The following is a 13,544-nucleotide window of genomic DNA, read 5'->3' as shown; positions in this document are numbered from 1 at the left end:
AAAACGAGAGCCTAGTATAATGTGCTGGTTTGGGAATACAATGTGCAGAGGGGGAAAGAAAGGAGATTTTGGACAGAAGGAGAACCAAAGTATCACAAGTCATCAAAGCAGCATCTTGGAGACAGTTCAAGGTCAAAGATCTTCATTAGTGGATGTCAGCTATATGGCTAGATCCTTTCTTGAAACCTCTGAAAACAGAGTCACATATGATGCATAGGTATGTGTAGAAACCAACAGCTTTTGTTGTTTGCACAATTGCTAGTTCTTGATTTCTTTTTTCTTAGAAGTGTGTTTCTGGCCTTTTTCAGTGGTAGTTCCTACCCAGAGTAAACAGCGCGGTTATGGTGCTTCTCTTCAGTGACTCTGAACCTCCTGCAGGTTTACTAAGGATCTAGGACCATGTTTTCACTAGCCTCACTCCCTCCAGTGGTTTCTGTAGTTCACTCTGGTTTTCTTTTTTATAATGTGTGAAAAAACCCCAGAAAACTCATGAAGACTGCATCTGTACTATATATACATGTGGGTCAGTTCCTCTTTCCTTGAACATCTCAAATATGCTAGTTTTCCCAGCTTGCCAGGGACCTTCATTTCTTTCTACAAGACTGTAAGCTGCAGAATGGGTTCCAGCTGTCCCTTGGTGAGCTTTGTGGTAAGATGATGCCAAAGGAAGTTTATCCCTGTCTTTCATGATGGGCGTGTCACATAATGGCATCGATGTATGGAAGGATTTATTCTCAGGTTCGACACTTCAGATATGTGCTTGACTGCACAACTTGTCTGTTAAAAATGAAGACCAGTCCTTTTAGAACCTCTGCAAATAACCACGTTGCTCTTACAAATAAAGAGGTTTGGGGAAAGTGTTTAATCCTGGATTCTGAAGGGTCAATGAGAATGAGAAACCATTTAAAAAATATTCTACTGTGCTAAGGATTGGAAATAGATCATATAACCATCAGAATATAAAATAGTAAAAATAACACTAAATATTCCCAGTAGTCACCAGGAGAATACTTTCACCAGTTTATTCAGCCTTAGTTCTTATTTCACTGGTATTCATGCTGCAGTCCATTTTGATGAAGTCTTCTCTTCCTTTGGGACTAAAAATGATCCTGGAGATCCTGACTCCATCTCTCAGTTCAATCAATCTGACACTTACCTAGGATTTATCAGCTTGAAATCCCATATCCATGAAAGTATTTGTAATTAGAAATACCTGGCTCACTCATTTCCATGGAATCTTTGAGATCGTCTTTTGCAGATCTAGTTTCTGTTCTGTGATTTTTAGCAGAGAGTCTAGGCAGGAAAGCTGAAACCACAGGTAGAAATGAAAAAATCGAGTGGTGGGGATTTATTCTGAGAAACAGCAAGGTAAGCATGGAGGAGAAGAAATACTCTGTTGGCGTGTGGTGCAGGGTTGTTTGGGGATGGTGGGAGTCACCCTTCCCAGAGGGTATGGAAACTTCTGCACAGTGAGGCCTTTGGCAAATTTCCAAATCTTTCTATCTTTCCTATGAACAATCTCTGAAATAAATTTATATTATTGATATTAGAATAGAATTAGATAGGGGTCAGAAACATCTTCACAATTTTGTTTCTCTTTATATAATAGCTGATATTGGAAATGCAAAGTCAAAGATTTAATAAGAGGTGATGGGTCTCTTGGTAAGAGAAGAATGGCTGCCCAAGGATATTTCTATCATAGCTGGGTTGCTTAGAGTGATGATCCAGTGTTTCAGAATCAATATAACAAAATAAAAACATGGCAGAAAGCAGCATTTGTCGAGAACCCTGTTTTTTTCAGAAGAGAGAGGACCTTTTGTTTTTCATAATTAAAAGAATAACTCAGTCTGAAGCCTCAAGAGGTACTGGATGAGGTGCAGCATCTCTGTGCTGTGGGCTGATTACACGGAAAGGAAAAAGAAATGTGGAGGATGAATGAAAGATAAAAGCATCAGGAGGAGCCCTGGATGGAATATGAGTGATCATCAGAGAGAGGCGAGATTTCAGATATTGGTCCTCCCATGATGCCTTTTACTTAAAATGATCTTGGAAAACAAAGAAGGTATTAAAAGCATTACTTTGGGCTTGAGAAGAAGGTGAGTGTAGTAATAAAGGGGCAATACGTGGTAGAGATACTTTTGGTGTTGGAACTGCTCCGGAACCTACCACAGTGATAAAATTGAATAAAACTTAATACACACACAATCCAATGAGTACGACTAAAATTGGAGAAATAGGAGTATGATCAGGGAACATATGAAAGTTAGTACTGTCGTGGTGATATTTACTAAAGGTTTGAGAGATGTTACCATTGGGGGAAACTAGATAAAGTGTGCGAGGTGCCATTCCCTAATCTTACTTACAAATGCACAGAGAGAGAGATTACAAGTAGGCAGAGAAGTAGGCAGAGAGAGAGGGGGAAGCAGGCTCCCCTCTGAACAGAGAGCCCAATACGGGGCTCAATCCCAGGACCCTGAGATCATGATCTGAGCCGAAGGCAGAGCCTTAACCCACTGAGCCACCCAGGCGCTCCTCTATAGTTATCTTCAATAAAAATTGCAATTAAAACAAAATATAGGGCACCTGGGTGGCTCAGTGGGTTAAGCCGCTGCCTTCGGCTCAGGTCATGATCTCAGGGTCCTGGGATCGAGGCCCGCATCGGGCTCTCTGCTCAGCGGGGAGCCTGCTTCCCTCTCTCTCTCTCTCTGCCTGCCTCTCCATCTACTTGTGATTTCTCTCTGTCAAATAAATAAATAAAATCTTAAAAAAAAAACAAAAAACAAAACAAAACAAAAAAACAAAATATATCATAGCATCCTGTTGGTGAGTTCCTTCTCCACAGCTTGAAATACATCATAACCAACTATTGGGTATCTTTGGCTTAAGGTGAGGACTGGTACATGAAAAAGAAGCCCAGAGGCCAGCGTAAGCTTGAGTTCATGGATTTGTGACCCGAATGTGATGTGAAAAGAGGACATGGGTTTATGGGCAGACATGGAGAGAATGTGATTCTGACAAGAGGATGAATGTGAGGAGGTCATGAGGGTCTGGAGCAGAGGTGGCTCTCTGTAGTCCTGCATGTAAATCTGGTCTAGCTAGGAGTCCTGAGAATTGAGACAAAGGGGTAGTTATGTAGCCTGAGGTGTTCCCCACAAGCTGTGAATCCTTTCATCTTGTCAGGATGTTCTTGGGGTAGAACCACCTAATTTCATGAAAATTGAAGGATTCATGAGGGATGACTCCTGTTTATATACATTAGGAGAAATCTGAGAATATGAGAAAGAGGTAGAAATGCTTCATAAAAACCCCTGAGAAGCATTTGAGGCAAACTGCATACACCCGGAAGAACACAAAGGTCTGGTGAAAGGCTGTGGTTGTTGTGAATATGGAGAAAGGATGAGTCTCTGCTCAGTCTGCTCCATCTCAAAAGAGTCATGCCACAAAAACTTTCTGTGAGCCTGACTCAGATGTTAAGCATTCCTGTTACATATGTAATTGTTGGAACAGCTGTAAAGTTCACACATTTGATGAAAATGACTATAGAAGAGCCATCAGCCAAGCTGATCAACTTGGCCACCTTGGTGGAAATCTAACAGGAGATAAGCCCTCCAGATGTACCCAAAGTGGTGATTCTCCAACCATTCTGCACTCTTGGCAAACATGGCATAATTGTCAGAGAAAGGCAGCCATGCAGAGAGATGGGATGCAAGCAGGTGTTTGAGCAGAAGTAACTTGAGATAAATGCTCTGAATACAACAAGTTTGGACAATCCTTCAGACAAAAATCTCACTTCCTTGGGCACCAGAGGACTCATACTGGAGACAGACTTTATCCCTGTAATGGCCATGGAATATCCGTCTCTAAGGATTACCTCCTGATTGTGCATCGAAGAATCCATGTAGAGAGAATCCTTATAAATGTAATAATTGTGGGAAAGCCTTCAGTGCCAGCTGTTGTCTTTATTGATCACAAGAGGGCACACACAGGAGAGAAGCCCCATGAGTGCAACCAGTGTGGGAAGTCTTTCAACCATCACTCTTCCCTTGTTTTGTATCACAGAATCCATTCCGGAGAAAACCATTAGATGTAGATGTGAGAAAAATCCTTCCCTGATGATTCCCACCTCATTGTCTGAGAATTCACATAGGAGAGAAGTCCTATGTATGTAGAGTGTGGAAAGGCCTTCATTAATATCTCATGCTTTCTCATGAGAAATCACAACAGAAAGAGATCCTATAAGTGTATGGATGTGGAAAATCCTTCAACTGCAACAGTCACCTCATTGTGCATTAAAAAAAAAAAAAAATCCCTCCAGGGCACCTGGCTGGCTCAGTTGTTAGAGCATGCAACATTTGATCTTAGGGTTGTACATTTGAGTCCCACGTTGCGTTAAAATCTTAAATCATTCTGGAGAGAAACACTATTGAGTGTAAAAGAGTGTGGGAAAATGTGTCTTGAGAGCCCTTAATCTCATCTGGTACCAGAGAATTTATACTAGTACAAAACTCTATGGCTGTAACCAGTGTCAAAAACTTCAGTAATATCACTGGTCTCATTTGGCACAAGAGGACTCATACTGGTGAGAGACCTTATGAGAGTAATCAGTGTGCCAAAGCTTCTGGGACAGCTGTGGTCTGGTCAAGCACTAGAAGATACATTCTCAAGAGACCCTGTACTAGTGTTTCAACTATGGGAAAAGTTTCCAGAATAGTTCTACTTTTATTAGACACCAGAGTTAGCACACTAGAAAGACACCTAAGGGGATTCAGTGAATGTGACAGTGGCTATGTCAGACTCTCATTACTTATTGTCAGAGACTGTACTGAAGAGCAGTTCTTTGAAAATAATTGAATTTATCCTTTACTCCTTGGAATAGAAACTTTTGAGACATTGTGTCTATATAAGAAATTGGGAGAACTCTTTTGTTAATTAACATATAATGTATTTGTTTCAGGGGTACAGCTCTGTGATTCATCAGTCTTACACAACACTCAGCACTCATCACAACACATACCCTCTCCAGTGTCCTATCACCCAGCCAGCCCCTCTCAACCTCCCCTCAAGCAACCCTCAGTTTGTTTCCTGAGATTTAGATCTCTTATGGTTTGTCTTCCTCTCTGGTTTCTCTTGTTTCATTTTTTCCTCTCTTCCAAATTGGGAGAATTCTTTTGTTATGTTTCTTTTTTTTTTTTTTAAGAGCTTATTTATTTGACACAGAGAGACAGATTGAGAGAAGGAACCCAAGCATGGGGAGTGGGAAAGGGAGAAGCAGGCCTCCTGCTGAGTAGGGACCCCCGATTCGGGGCTTGAATCCAGGACCCTGGCATCATGACCCCAGCCGAAGGAAGATGCTTAATGACCAAGCCACCTAGGCGCCCCTCTGTTTCTTTTTAATTTGGAATTCTTGCCTTTCCTTGTATCAGAAGATTTGGCTAATGTGACAAGTTTGAGGTTTTGGTAAGAAATCTAGTCAAAACTCTTGAGTAAAAAGAATGAGTTTTTGGACTAGCCAATATAGAGTGATAATACTGCAAAGTACTTTACTTTTTTCTTTTTCTTTTTTTTTTTTTTATTTGACAGAGAGAGAGAGATCACAAGTAGGCAGAGAGGCAGGCAGAGAGAGAGGGGGAAGCAGGCTTCCTGCTGAGCAGAAAGCCCGATGCGGGGCTGGATCCTAGGACCCTAAGATCATGACCTGAGCCAAAGGCAGAGGCTTTAACCCACTGAGCCACCCAGGAACCCCAGAACCTTTTATTTATAAAGGAAAACACTGTGCCTGACAGTCAGTAGGTACTCATGTCTGTGTTAAATCCTTGGCTGCTGAGAAGGCCTGTACCAGAAACCCAGCTAATTACAGAAAAATTGTGTGAAATTGTATGAAAACATTGGACCAAGGCCACATGAGTGTTAGTGTCATGGTTAAGAGTGCATCTTTTGACGTCAGTCAGACTTGGGTTTCTCATGGGCTTATATCTTCATAGCCTGTGTGATCTTAGCTGAATTATTGAACCTCTCTGTGCCTTACTTTCTCACTTTTAAAATGTGGACAAGCCCTATTTCATTAGGATTAAGTGAGGTGTGGTGTGGAGAGTGCCTGGGATGTCACTGTTCAGTGTGTATTAGTTGGTTGTGCACTCTGGCTTCCATCCTTGTTGTTGCTATTATCATGAATGCTCTTTTTTTGTTTTTTAAGATTTTATTTATTTGACAGAGAGAGCAAGAGAGGGAGCACCAGAGGAAGTTGGAAAGGGAGAAGCAGGCTTCCTGGTGAGTGGGGCTCAATCTCAGGACCCTGGGATCATGACCTGGCTGAAGGTAGCTGCTTAACCAACTGAGCCACTCAGGCGCCTGTACTTGGGGTGTTTTGGGTTTTAAAGATTTTATTTATTTATTTGACAGAAAGATCACAAGTAAGCCAGGGGGCAGGCAGAGAGAGAGGGGGAAGCAGGCTCCCCACTGAGCAGAGAGCTCAACGCAGGGCTCGACCCCAGGACCCCGAGATCATGACCTGAGCCAAAGGCAGAGGTCTAACTCTCTGAGCCCCCAGGTGCTCCCATAGTTGGGTTTTTTAATAAAAAGATTTTATTTATTTTGAAAGTGAGTGAGTGAGCAGAAGCAAGGAGGAGGGGCAGAGAGAGGGCTAAGCAGACTCTCTGCTAAGCAAGAAGCTAAATGCAGGGCTTGATCCCTGGCCCCCAGGATCATGTCCTGAGGCAAAGGCAGACACTTAACTGATTGAACCACCCAAGCACCCTGAAGTAGTTGATTTTTTTTTCTCAAAACAAACTCTAGGCCATGGTAGTTTTGTTGATGAATTTTATCCAACACTTAAGAAATGATGCCAGTTCCACACTTTGAGAAAATGTTTGTTTTCACATTTACAAATGTGATTATAAAATCAAGGTGTTTCCTCCTTGATTTTATAAGGTCACCATTACCTGGATACTAAAACCAGACAATGACAGGAGAAATACAGAGTGATAGACTTCATGAATTTAACACAAATATTCTCAATAAAATGTCAGCAAATTGAATTCTGTAAGATATAAGAGCAACAATGCAACATGACCAGGAGGTTTATCCTGGAAATGCAAGGCTGTTCCAATATTTGAAAACCAGTCATGGCGCGCACGTGTGGCTCCATCATTTAGGTGTCTGCCTTTGGTCAGGTTATGATCTCAGACCTGGAGCCCCATGTCAGGCTCGGAGCCTGCTTTTTGCCTCTGCTTCCCGCCAACACTGCTCATGTGCTCTCTCTTAAGTAAATCTTAAAAAAAATAAAACCTCTTAAATCTCTTAAATAAATCTTAAAAAAAAAAAAAAAGAAAAGAAAACCAGTCAGTGTAACCCATGATATTAACAGACTAAAGAACAAAAACTACATGGTCTTACAAATAGATACAGAGAATCTGACAAAATTCATTCTCTTTTCATAATAACAGTAGCAAACTAGGAATAAAGAGGAACTTCTTTAATCTGAAAGGGCTTATGTAAGTAATGTATAGCCAACATCATAATGGTGAACCACAGATAAGGATGGCAGCACTCCCTACTGCTACTGGAATCATACTGGAAGTCTTAGCCAATGCAGTTAGGCAAGAAAAAAATACAAGAAGTGTACAAAATGCAATTTTCATCAAACTCCCAGGAAGACATAGGTAAGAGACATAAGACATACAATAAGCTTTTAAACATAGACAAGCTTACTCTACAATTTACATGGGAAAATACTAGACATAGAATAGAAAAAAAATTGTTCCAAAAATAATTTTTGAAAAAGAGGAATAACTGATTTTTTTTTAAAGATTTTATTTATTTGAGGGAGAATGAGTGAGAGAGAACATGAGAGAGGAGAAGGTCAGAGGGAGAAACAGACTCCCCAAGGAGCTGGGAGCCCGATGCGGGACTTGATTCTGGAAGTCCGGGATCATGACCTGAGCCGAAGGCAGTTGCTCAACCAACTGAGCCACCCAGGCGCCCAACTGATTTTTTTAAAAAATATTTTATTTATTTATTTGTCAGAGAGAGTGAGCACAGGCAGAGGCAGAAGAAGAAGCAGGCTCCCTGCTGAGCAAGGACCACAATGCAGGACTCAATACCAGGATGCCAGGATCGTAACCCGAGTCGAAGGCAGCCACTCAACCAACTGAGCCACCCAGGTGTCCCAGGAATAACTGATATTAAACCTTACTATTTCGCTACAGTAACCCAGAGTTTGTGGTTTTGGCTGACACATAAGTCAGAATAAAACAGAATAGAAAACCCAAAAATAGACCCACAAGAACATGCTCAACTTATTTTTAACAAGTGTGCAAAGCTATTCTGTTGGGGAAGGATAGCCTTTTTAATGAACAGTGTTGGAGCAGTTGTCGTATAACAAAACATATTTGGTCATTGTCCCTCATTCCTGGAAGAAACCCTAGAATTTCTTGAGTGATAGGAATGTCTTGTTATTCATAAAGAGCCCCTTTGGACCACACCTGAGTTTATGCTAATAAGGTGACTTGGTTTGGGTCCCATAGGTAGCTTCAGGATGGGTAATGGTCACTAGAAGGAGGTTGGGAACTTTCAGCTCCCCACCATGATCTCAGGGAGGGAAGGGAGGCTGGAGATTTGTTATAAGTACTCGTGGACAAGGAAATTCAGAGAGCTTCTGGGCTGGTGAACACACTGAAGTGCTGAGAGGGAGGAGGCATTCCTAGAGAATGCAAAGATGTGTGTGTATCACACCCCTCCCAAATCTTGCCCTATGTAGCTCTTCCATTTGGCTTTTTTTTTAGTTATAGCCTTTATTATTAAATTGGTAAACATAAATAAAGTGTTTTCTTAAGTTCTGTGAGTCATTCTAGTGAATTCTCAAACCTGAGGTGGGGTCTGGAGATCCAGTGAATTTGTAGTCAGCTGAGCAGAAGTGTGTGTAGCCTGTGGCTGTGATCTGGAGAGGGAACAGTCTTGTGCAAGTAAGCCCTTGACATGTGGAGTTTGTCCTAACTCTGAGTAGCTTAGAACTGAATTGTTGGACATCCAGTTGGGTTGGAGAATTGGGTGGTGTTGGAAAAAATCCTACATATTTGGTGTTAGAATTAGTGTTGGAAAAAAGCCCAACATCCATAGGAGAAAAAAATGAACTTAAATATAAACTTCACCTCTTTTTTTAAAATTTTTTTTCTTTTAAGTCAGTGTTTTTTTTTTTTTTTAAGATTTTATTTATTTATTTGACAGAGATAACAAGTGGGCAGAGAGGCAGGCAGAGAGAGAGGAGGAAGCAGGCTCCCCACCAAGCAGAGAGCCCGATGCGGGGCTCAATCCCAGGACCCTGAGATCATGACCTGAGCTGAAGGCAGAGGCTTTAACCCACTGAGCCACCCAGGCACCCCTAAACTTCACGTCTTTTATAAAAAAGTCAAAATTGATGATTGACTCAAATGTACAAAGTAAAACTATAAAACTTCTATTTTTATAAAAAATGATTTGAGACAGTGTGTGTGTGAGCATGAGAAGGAAGAAGGGGCAGAGGGACAGGGAGAAGCAGACTCCCCACTTAGCAGGGATCCTGATGCAGGTCTTGATCCCAGGACCCTGGGATCATGACCCGAGCAAAAGGCAGATGCTTAATCAACTGAACCACCCAAGCACCCCCAAACTATGAAACTTTTAGAAAAAATGTAAGAGGAAATCCTTGGGGCTAAGCAGTGTTCTTAGACTTGACACAAAAAGCATGATCCATTAAAGCAAAAAGTGACAAACTGTACATCAGCTCAATTAAAATGGTTTGCTCTGCTAATGGCTTTGTTAAGGGAATAAAAAGACAAACTACAGTGGTGCCTGGGTGGCTCAGTGGGTTGAAGCCTCTGCCTGCAGCTCAGGTCATGATCTCAGGGTCCTGGGATCGAGCCCCGCATCAGGCTCTCTGCTCAGCAGGGAGCCTACTTCCCCCTCTCTCTCCTCCTGCCTCTGCCTACTTGTGATCTCTGTCAAATAAATAAAACCTTTAAAAAAAAAAAGACAAACTGCAGACTGGGAAAAAACATTTGCAAATCGTATATCTGACAAGGAACATACCTAGAATATATAAATATCAAAACTTAGAAACAGTTTTTTAAGAAGTAAAATATGAGCGTAAGACAGGAACAGACGTTTCACTGCAGATACACAGATGGAGAATATGGAAGTATGTTCAACATTATTAATCATTAGTGAAATCCAAATTAAAAGCAATGAGATGTCACTACAAATCAGGATGGCTAAAATAAACACTGGGCCACCTGGCTGACTTGGTAGGTGGAGCAACTCTTAAACTTAATGGCTGTAAATTGGAGTCCCAGGTTGGATGTAGAGATTACTTAAAAAAATAAAAATTTAAAAAGGGGGAACATCAATTGCTGTAAGAATGTGTTCAGATATGTTGCTCCTAGGAATTTTAAATGGTACTTCTAAACATCTGTTTGCCATGTAATTGAGCAATTCCACTCTTGGTCATTTATCCCAGAAAAATGAAGACTTAGGAAGGTTTACATACAAACATTTATACTAATGTTCATTGTGGCTTTATTTGTAATAGCAAAATACCAGAAACAACAAAAATGTCTTTTAGTAGTTGAATGTTTGAACAAACTGTGGTATATTGAAACCATCGAAAAGTGTCAATAAAAAGGAACAAACTATCACTACAACTCAAAGGAATTATGTCCAGTGAAAAAATCAAATCTCAAACGGCCACCTACTCCGATTCTAAGTCCATGGAAAATGGATCAGTGGCTGCCAGGGTTGTGGGTGGGAGAGAGGAGTATCAGGAAGGAGTTTGTTGTACAGTGGATCTGTTCTTTGTTCTGTGTTGGTGGTTATACAAGTTAAGACTCATAGAACTGAATACCCAAAAATGTGAGAGTTGTTGTAAATAAATAAAATATATAAAATGACCTGTTAAGATAAATGTTTTTAAAAATCAGTTTTCAGGCCCCTGGGTGGTTTAGTTGGCTAAGCATCTGCTTTCTGCTGGGCTTATCTCAGGGTCCTAGAACTGAGTCTGGTATTCCGCTTCCTGCTTACTGGGGTGTCTGCTTTTCCCTCTACCCCACACCCCCAACCCTGGTCGTGATCTCTCTCTCTCTCAAATGTGTGTGTGTGTGTATTTTTTTTTTTTAAATCAGATTTTACAGGGGCGCCTTGGGTGTCTCAGCTAGGTAAGCTTGAATTATTGATTTCAGCTCAGGTCATGATCTCAAAATCCCGAGATGGAGGCCCACAAGGGGCTTTACCCTGGGCCTGCTTCAGATTCTCTTTCCCTCTTCTGCCTGCCCCTCGCCCCCAATTAAAAACGAAAATCACATTTGCACAGAATGTCAGTCCTATAAACTGTTATCTAGAAAATTCTGGAATGGGAAGGAGTGTCCTAGCCCTTGCCCTGTTTGTCCCGTCTAGTCAAGTGGCGACACCTGTCTTGCGCCTCTGGGCACTCACCCCAGCCGGCCTGTTACATTTTCCTCCGTTTTCGCGACTCCCGAATCCCCCAGCTTGGCTAGTCTTCCAGTTCTGTCAGTTCCTGGATATGCAGACCCCATCTCCCTTTTCAGCCAATCAGCGTCCCTGGGTCTCAGTGCCTCCGTCTGTCTCTGGGTGTCTGCCCCGCTGTTGCTCAGTCTCTGGGTCTCTCCACATCCCGCTTCTCACCTTCTCTGTCTCCGTCTCTGGTTTTACGTCAAAGTCTACCGTCTTTGGGTGTCTTTGTGTTCCCAGTTGTGGGTCTACCCATTTCTGTCTGTCCCGGACTTTGTCGCTGTCGCTGGCTCTATCCATGTCTGAGTTTCCTCGTGCCTAGACCTCCCCTTCTCGATCTTTCTTCCTTCGAGGGCTTCTGTCGTCCTCCCCTTCACTTTCCCCTCCTCTGTATACCGCCTTCTTTGATTCTGGGAATCTTGGTCTCCTTGTCCCTGTCTCTCCATCTCTGGGTTCATCTCTCTCACTCCCTGTCCCTGCGTCTTCTTGTCTCTCTCTGTCTCTCAGTGCTTCAGTATCTCCTCGTCTCTGGTTCTCAGGGCGGGGTATTTTCCCCCGTCGCGTTGTTTTAGCGCGTTGCCATGGATCGAAAATGACGCAGGCGCACGAGAGCCCTAAAAGCTGAGGAAGGCTAGCTCTGCCCCTGATTGGCTGTCCGTTCAGTCGTTGCGTCTTCGCTCTGCCCTCGCCCTGGGGAACGCTCCGCTGCAGTCTGGGAGTCGTAGTCCGCGATGCAGGCCCAGTGCGCACGCGCAGTCTGACTGACGCCATCGCGCCGAGCTCCTGGCGGCTGGAACCGGCCGAGGACCACTACGCAGGAGGTAGGTCTGGCCGGCGGCCGGGCTGCTCTACGGCGTGCTTTTGTCGAGCGGATCGTAGCGGTCCCGCCAGTGTGCTTCGCGCAGCTGCGTTCGGAGGTGACCTGTGGGGGCAGGGAGCGACCCCGGGTTGGGGATGGGAGGAGATTCTGCGGTGTGAGGCCGGGCGGCTTAGGGGTGGAGGCTGGGAGCCCCTGGGGTGGGGGTGAGGTGGGGGGTGCGGTTCCCCAGGGTATGGGGCGGGGAGGACGTGGCTGAGAGACCGCAGAGGGGGGCCTGGGAACGATTGAGGTCACCCTTCTGCGGCCTGGGAGATGGGGGGGATTACGAGAGGGGACTCGAGGGCTGAGGGTATCCCTAGGCGGGAGGAGCGGCAGACTGTGGCGTCCTGGGTGGTAGCAGGGAGGGGGCTGCGGTACCCCGAGTGTGCAGCTCAGAGAGGGGGCGGTGCAGAGCCACCCGGGGTGGGACCCGAGGTGGGGCCTGGGGATTAGAGGTCATCTCTGCTGCCAGGCTCCCTGACTCCCTGCCTCTTCCCAGTTGCCCGGGGCGGATTGTCTGTCCTTGTATTAGATCCCTTTGGTGGGCGAAGAAACCCAAGAGAAGGGCGAGCATGGGTCTCTCTATTTTGCTGCTGGAGGAGCCGGCAAGGGGAAATGGGGATGACTGAGGATATTGTTTGTGGGGGGAAAATGTTCAGAAGCGTTTTAAGGAAAGATCTTAGAATTGCACGTCTTTTGGTTAGATTCATCTCTTAATATTTTGTTTTGTACTTATGTCACTTTTCCTCCTCATTCCCCACTTCCTTCCCTCTCTCTCCTCTCCCTGCTCCTCCCTTTTTCCCCTTCTCCACTTCTCTCTCACATACCTTTTGTATGTCTTCGCTGACACCCTAGAGGCTGAGCTGGACAGCTCCACCATCCTCTTCTCTGTACCAGGGTTTGGTCCCCCCTTTCCCCCCAAACCCCAACAATGTCCTGTACCTTTTCTGGTCCAGGGCCACATGTGTATTCTTTGCCTCTGTGAGTTTCTGACTTTTGAGTTCTGTCCTTCAGGCTTTTGGGAAGCTCAGGCCAGTTGTGCAGGACTTTTCTTGATTTGGGTCGATCTGTTCTCCCAAGTGGATCCAGAGTTTGCACTCTTGGCAGGGACCATAGAAGACAGCTAAGATGTTAAGGATGATCCCTTGATCTTCGTTTTCTCATTCTATTTTATTTTATTTTAAAGATT

The 13,544-nt window shown here is 43.8% G+C and overlaps 1 protein-coding gene across 8 annotated transcripts in view; it reads left to right on the top strand.

Moving 5' to 3' along the window:
* LOC116579380 (zinc finger protein 329) overlaps positions 1–13,544 on the top strand; it is a 54,365-nt gene that overhangs the window by 29,037 nt on the left and 11,784 nt on the right. For 2 of the 8 annotated variants that reach the window (XM_032324714.1, XM_032324712.1), the window contains exon 2: positions 12,036–12,317. The exons of 3 other annotated variants lie outside the window; for them this stretch is intronic. Coding sequence is in view for 1 of the 5 variants with exons in the window: in XM_032324709.1 (XP_032180600.1) it covers positions 13,287–13,336 (50 nt within the window). In the remaining 4 variants the exon portion in view is untranslated. 3 more of the 8 variants (XM_032324709.1, XM_032324713.1, XM_032324716.1) reach the window with 3 other exon arrangements.

Source organism: Mustela erminea, chromosome 19 (assembly GCF_009829155.1).
Source record: "Mustela erminea isolate mMusErm1 chromosome 19, mMusErm1.Pri, whole genome shotgun sequence".
Lineage (NCBI taxonomy): Eukaryota > Metazoa > Chordata > Mammalia > Carnivora > Mustelidae > Mustela > Mustela erminea.
This window is presented reverse-complemented; position numbering and strand designations above follow the sequence as displayed.